The following is a 6624-nucleotide window of genomic DNA, read 5'->3' as shown; positions in this document are numbered from 1 at the left end:
AGTTTAAGGTTTCAAAACATACCTTTCTAAAGGCTGCCGAGAGGAGAAATAACGTTTCGTCTACTTATACTTCGAATTTGGGGCTGAAAATTTGACAGGAGGAGCAGCTCTGGATGGGGAAGCTTCTGTCAAAATTTCAGGTTGATCGGAGCAAGGGAAGGTGGTGAACCGGTGGTCGGTAGCGGCGGCGGTTTGGAATTTTCCGGCGGCCGGTTCGGAGACTTTCCGGCCGGTTCTCAGGGTGAGGCCGGCGGCGTTGGATCCGTGACGGAAAGAGCTTTCTGGGGATATAAAATTCCGGCGGAGGGCAGTCTGAATTTTGGTCGGAAATCGGGAAAAACAAGGCTGCCCGATTTTAGGGTTTGGAAAAAAAATGGTGGGCTATTAGCTCTAGGGTTAGAACAAAGTGCATGATAACGTGATGAAGAATAAAGTGTAGAGACAGAGAGATAGCAAGAGATTCATCTTATTCATTAATAGGAGCCCTTTATATAGGGAATTACACAATACCAATATGGTAAAGATATGAATACATAGATCTAGTCTAACTACATATCCTATTGGCATAAGGCCAAGGCACACATAGAGAATATCCTAGAACAAAGAACTTATTCTCGAATTTTACAGGTGGTTCCCACTCAAATCTTAAAACAAGGATCAAAATATAAATTTTATATTGCATAGTATAAAATTTGTTATTCCAAGAATAGCAAACACGTAGCGACTATGTGTAGTACAACAAATCGTTTCTTCATTGTACGAATTTTTTTAAGAGGTCACGATTGACATGGAGCTTAATACGATCTGATGGGATTGTTAACAGTGTGGGTAGTGTATGCATCCAATATGGTGTTAGTTTTAGAATCATATCATTCACTTCTGGTAGTTGTGGGCTTGTGGCTTAGATCAGAGTTTGCTAAAAGCTCTTTAAATGGTGCTCTTTACAGAAAATTTCATTCACCACCTGGGCCAAGCAAATACAGCAAACAGAAAGCCAACGTGGCTGAAAAAAGCAAGAAGAAAGCTAACACTGGTTTCCAAGCTGCATCAATGTTAACTTTTATCACATTTGGAGGGGGAGGATGCCATAATTTGCTCGCAGTAGATCTCTATATGAAGGAGAGTAGAAATCAGACCGAGCTTCAGACCATTCTCTAAAGCTTCTGAGAATGTTTTCTATTGTTGCGACATAATTTGGCGATACCCTTTAATAGCACAGTAGTTCCTTCTCCTACAATAGCTAGAAGTACTCATGACTATAGAAGTTCTCAATCAGATAACTCTTCTCACTCTACTTTTCTTTATCTCCTGTAACGAGATATTTGTTATTTAAACAATCCTTATCTTATCATTGTACATTGTAATCAATATAAATACAGAAGCCAAGTACAGCATTGGTACGGCTTGGAATCTCAAAACTTCTTTCTTCTGTTATTCTTTTACCCTTTTCATCACCGCAGCACATCTTTAATTGCTTCCAAATCTACCAAAAATGAAAACACACAAACTGAAAAATCTCATCAGGAATTGCTATAGGCTCCTAAGAGCCAAGCATTCAAGCTTGTGATAGAGGCCTTTTCAGGGATGTATCCCAAAGAACTTCCGAACCACACAGCGCTAGTCCAGGGGCATAAAAGCAGGCAGTGCTCTGTTGTTTCTGGATGCTCACCACATAAAGCACACAGAGGGTTGGGAATAATCTTTGTTCTGAAAATATTCTTGTTGGTAGAAAGAGCATTTGAAAATGCACGCCACAAGAAGTTGGAAATTTTGGGCAAATCCCAAAGCAACTGTGTGCTATTCCTAAATATGGTAGGACTACAGCACAAAACTACTTTGTTTTCAACAACGAGAGGGCATAACCTGCAACATGCAACACAAAATTTTAAGAACTTCAACTGGTATAAGCTTGTCATTTGTATTAATCAAAAAGTCTAAAACCTCTCTTTACATATTGCAAACATGAGAATGGTAAGTTGAGAATATTTTCAACTTCAAATGATTTGGACATGAGGGTATGCAACATCACATCCCTGTTTGTGTACCCACTGTTAATCCCAAAACCTCTGCAAACAACCATAGACATATTGCAGATCCAAGGAACCGAAACAGTAAACCCCAAACCAGAATCTCGACTGCCCACTACCACATTTTTGTATGCTTGGCAAACCTGGGAGACATACTTTCCCATCGGCAAAACTTGCTCAAGAATGGAAGGAACAGAGCCATCATGATTCAAAACCTCACAATCTGAATGAAGGTTCACCACAACCGTTCCATGATCGGGGTGAAGCCGACTGCTTAAAGCTTTCATAAACGGTGAATCTGTGTCCCACAACTTGCGAGGGAATATGTCTTCGCCGTCATAAGCATCAATGAAGATCATATCATACACATTGTTAGTTTTGAGAATGAAATCCTCAGCATCTGATTCATAGAGAAACAGCCTCTCATGGATGCCTTTCCACATTACCTCATCCATAATATCAGGTTTTGAAACAGCACGCTCGCCTGACGGATTCATAACCGAGTAAGCAGGAAACCCCATAGCTTGAACCGAGGCTGAGATCACAACAGGATCAATTTCAACTATATCAACCATAGCACCTGAAAGGACAACACATTTCTAAATTAACTCCAAATGTCCAATGCCTCAATCATGCACTACCAAACTTCATTCAATCAACAAGAAGAGTTCACAAATACTTGATTCCTTTAACAACCAAACTAGAAATGTAGCCTATACCTTGAAGTTTACTAGCCAAAAACAATGGCAAGCTCCCTCCACCATGGCCGATGCATAAAACCCGCATCGTATCCTTCCCATTCGCCACCTTCTTCAGATTGTAATCACAACAAGCTATACTAGCCAACCCAACTGATAACATACTCTTAAGATCTGAAAAATCAAAACTCAACCCATCAAAGTTCCATTCTCTCCGAAACCGAAACATAACCAAAAGTACATCAATAACAGAACCTTGTGAAGCAAATGTGATACAATTACATGTAATCGAAACAACGAAAAACAGAAACCAAATGAAGTAATGAAACAGAACAAATGGGTTTAACTTACATGGAACAGCGAGGCAATGAGGTTGCTGCATAAGAGCAAAACACGCCGGCTCCGATTGCCGGAAAGCGGCCAAGACCTTGACAGTGCTCTGGCGAGTGTCGTCGTTAAAACGAAGACAGCGCCATTCATATCCAACAACTCTGAACTTCTCATTGTAATCATGGGATTCGTCTATCTCTTTGTACCTCTTCTCTAGCCATCTCTCGGTCTCTGCCCAGTGAAGCTTGCTGGGTTTAGAGGCGGGGAAAGCGGCGACGGAGACGACGCCGTTTCCCTTTTCGGATGTGGAGCGGAGGACGACGCGGCCGTCGGATTCGGTGCCCCACCATTCGGAGGCGTAGGACCAGTTGCCCTCGTCAGTGATACGGCGGCGTATTGCTGTTGAGAGCTGCCGGAGGTTCCGAACGGCGCGGAGTCCAGGTCTTCTGCGCCACATCACATTCGGGATTAAAACCCTTTGAAACGATTTATGATGACCCGGGGTTTTAGTGTTTGGTGCTTTCTTTGGATTTTTCTATTTTTAAGATTTCTGTTTTTTTTCTTTTTCTTTTTTTTAGAAATTTTATTAACACATCCGGATACACGTCTCTTTTTTTTATACAAATTATATAGGGATAATGCCCATTAGCCCTAATTTTAATAATTTTATTCCCACCAACTAAATTAGATTTTAAAATTCCCAAGAGCCAACTTAAACAGAAAAAAGACAATTATACCCTTAATGAGTTAAATAAACTACAATAGACTATTATAAGAACAATAGAAAGTCTATTTTGAAATAAATATCTATGACCGGATTCTCGCAACCGATAAACATTGACCGTGACTCCGGCGACCGTTGACCGGTCTCCGGTGACTGAATGTCTATTGAGGGTAGTAGGGGGTTCGTCGGGGGTCTATTGGGGGCAGTAGGGGATTCATCCGGGGTGATATTGGGGGCAGTAGGACCTCCTACTGGGGGCAATATGACCTCCTACTAGGGTCAGTAGGACCTCTTATTGAGGGCAGTATGACCCTTGAACTTAACTGTGTGCTTTAATCACTTATAACAGGTCCCTATTAGGGGTAGTATAACCACCTACTGGGGTCAGTAGGACCACCTATTGGGGTCAATAGGACATCCTACTAGGGGCAGTATGACCGTACCCTTGAACTTAACTGTATGTTTTAGTCACTTATAACATGTCCCTATTAGGGGCAGTATGACTACCTATTGGGGTCAGTAGAACCTCTTATTGGGGTCAGTAGAACCTCTTATTGGGGTCAGTATGACCTCTTATTAGGGGCGGTATACATGAAAGATGAGAGATGCTCTTAAGATGCCTTCACACACACCCGAAATGCATTTAGCCATACTAACACCATCTTTAGAGAAAAAAAATGACCTCCTAAGAATGGCCTTGTAAGATAAGATATACTCACAATATATAACAACTTGGCTGCAACACTTCAATCTTTTCGTCACAATACCATCAATCAATAAAAAATACTAATAATTGGTAGAGCACAAGTCATCAACCCCTCATTCCATCCCTAATTAGCATTACAAAAACAGCCATACAACTCCAACAGTTATGATCATAATAACATCCCTCCACAATGGCAATGACCTTTTCTAGTTTCCAATAAAACTCCATTGATATTTCTATATCCAGTAATCAAACAACCTCATTTATCATAAACTTAAACCAATCCTACCAACATAAGCCAACCCAAGCAAGCATTTAATAACAACACCTTACGATTTGAGCATAATATATGATTGTTCTTGATCCATATCTAATTCAAGTAAAACAAATTATCAATGAACATAAACCAATTGCTAAATAAGACCAACGTCATCATCACAAACCAATGGCTTCGGTGTCTTCTTTGCAGATCCAAACCCTCCAGATCAAACTCTTTCGATACAGCTCCTCTAGAACCTTGTAAACCTCCTCTATGCAACAGCTCCTCACCTCTTCCATACCATTACTTCTAGATCTTGTGGCATCGTGCAAAATCTAGATCGACAACGATCAAGCCAGGATGGATCTTGCACCTTCACCGAAGTATCACCTTCGTCGACGTCTTCGTCGGCCTTGTCTAGCAGCCGGCCATATAGATCAAAGGTGAAAGCCGTGCCTTCGCTGAGAGAGAGAGAGAGAGTAGATCTGAAAGAGAGAGAGAGAGAGAGTAGATACAAAGTAAGGGGATAGAAGAAAGAGAAAAGAAATATATAAGAGGCAGGGGTAATTTGGTCAGGAAAAAACAGAAAAGATTAAAAATTTTGTTAGTGGGAATAGATCTCTTAATAGTGTTTGGGTTGATGGGAATTTTAAAATCTTATTTTGTTAGTAAGAAAAAAATCCCTAAATTTAGGGCTAGTGGAAATTTTCCCAATTATATAAGACATTTTGGGTACGTAAAATTACTTAAAAAATACATTCATATCAAAAGTAAAGAAACTTAGTTGAAATAAAATATCATGTTTAAGACATTCATATTAACTATTGTACTTCTAACACTTTTTAATTTTTAGCTTGAATCGAGTACCAATAATTTGACACCACATATGAATATTATGCAAGGGTTCTCAAGAATCAATTAATTTAGTTTTACACAGGATTGTGCATTCTAATGCTGAAAGTTCCGTTAAGGACTTTCATTATGTATTGTCTTGTTTTGTTTTAATTCGGTAGGCTCAATAATTCTTGAAATCAGTTTGAGTAAGAGACTCCTTGAGAAAAAATTTTATCAAAGAAAACTAATGGGAGAAGATGTTAATAAAGGGAAATCCCTCGAGGAAGATCTTAACAAGGTGAAACCCTTTAGAGAAAAATAAAAACCTACAAGAAAGATGTCAATGAGGTGAAACAGTATGAGGAAATATGAAACTTTTTGACAAAATCTCACTAATGAATTTTTTTTTTTTTTGAATAAATTGAGTAGTAGATCTAGAAAAGTATATGTATTTAGTGAATGGATTGTGTATTTAGTGAATAAATTGTGTATTTTAAATGAGGGTATTGTAGAAAGTTTGAGTATGTATATCTAGTAAAATATTAAAACAATAAAGTTAATAGTGTTGTAAAGTAAAGAAAAGATAGAGAGAAGACACAGTAGTTGAGAGGAGGTAGAAGTCTACTCATTCATTCTCATTAGCCTCTTTATATAGAGGTAGGGTTTACATCAGAGTACATAACTAATGAGTAATTACGTGGACAGCCACATAGATTATAATATTTATAACACTCCCCCTTGGATGTCCACCAATGAATGATGAAATTAGACGCGCATATTGTTGTCTCGTTAAAAACCTTGCCAGGTAAGAAAAACCCAGTGGGAGAAAAATAACCCTGGTCAAAGGAGAAAAAGAGTGCAACGCGCATATGTCTTAGGTAGCATACTTCTAGATGCTCCCCTTGATGAGAATCTCCCCCTGAACGTTGCAAGCTTCATGCACCGTAAAGAATGGTTTGATTTTGTCCATCACTAAAGTGAGACCATGCGTGCTTTGTATATAAGGGCACATCATGAAATTTTAAACCTACAAAGTTTAAACAATA

At 39.2% G+C, this 6624-nt stretch overlaps 1 protein-coding gene across 1 annotated transcript; it reads right to left on the bottom strand.

Annotated features, from left to right (window-relative positions):
• Positions 1–1809: 1809 nt before the first annotated feature.
• On the bottom strand, positions 1810–3513 carry LOC101314740. Its single transcript, XM_004296363.1, has 3 exons — positions 3077–3513; positions 2747–2899; positions 1810–2607 (listed from the first exon to the last, which is right to left on the bottom strand). Exons 1-3 carry the CDS (start codon positions 3510–3512, stop codon positions 1922–1924), a joined length of 1275 nt encoding a protein of 424 aa, XP_004296411.1. The 5' UTR covers position 3513; the 3' UTR covers positions 1810–1921.
• Between the last annotated feature and the right edge of the window lie 3111 nt (positions 3514–6624).

Source organism: Fragaria vesca, linkage group LG4 (genome assembly GCF_000184155.1).
Source record: "Fragaria vesca subsp. vesca linkage group LG4, FraVesHawaii_1.0, whole genome shotgun sequence".
Taxonomy (NCBI): domain Eukaryota; kingdom Viridiplantae; phylum Streptophyta; class Magnoliopsida; order Rosales; family Rosaceae; genus Fragaria; species Fragaria vesca.
Note: the sequence above shows the minus strand (reverse complement) of the source record. Positions and strands in the feature narration are given on the sequence as shown.

Bases quoted from the DNA above. Each gene is read 5' to 3' on its own strand.
- LOC101314740 (XM_004296363.1), bottom strand. From the start codon at position 3,512: ATGTGGCGCAGAAGACCTGGACTCCGCGCCGTTCGGAACCTCCGGCAG. The intron at 2,900-3,076 runs GTAAGTTAAACC...TTGATTTTTCAG, and splicing joins TCATTGCCTCGCTGTTCCAT to ATCTTAAGAGTATGTTATCA. The intron at 2,608-2,746 runs GTATAGGCTACA...TTGTCCTTTCAG, and splicing joins TTTGGCTAGTAAACTTCAAG to GTGCTATGGTTGATATAGTT.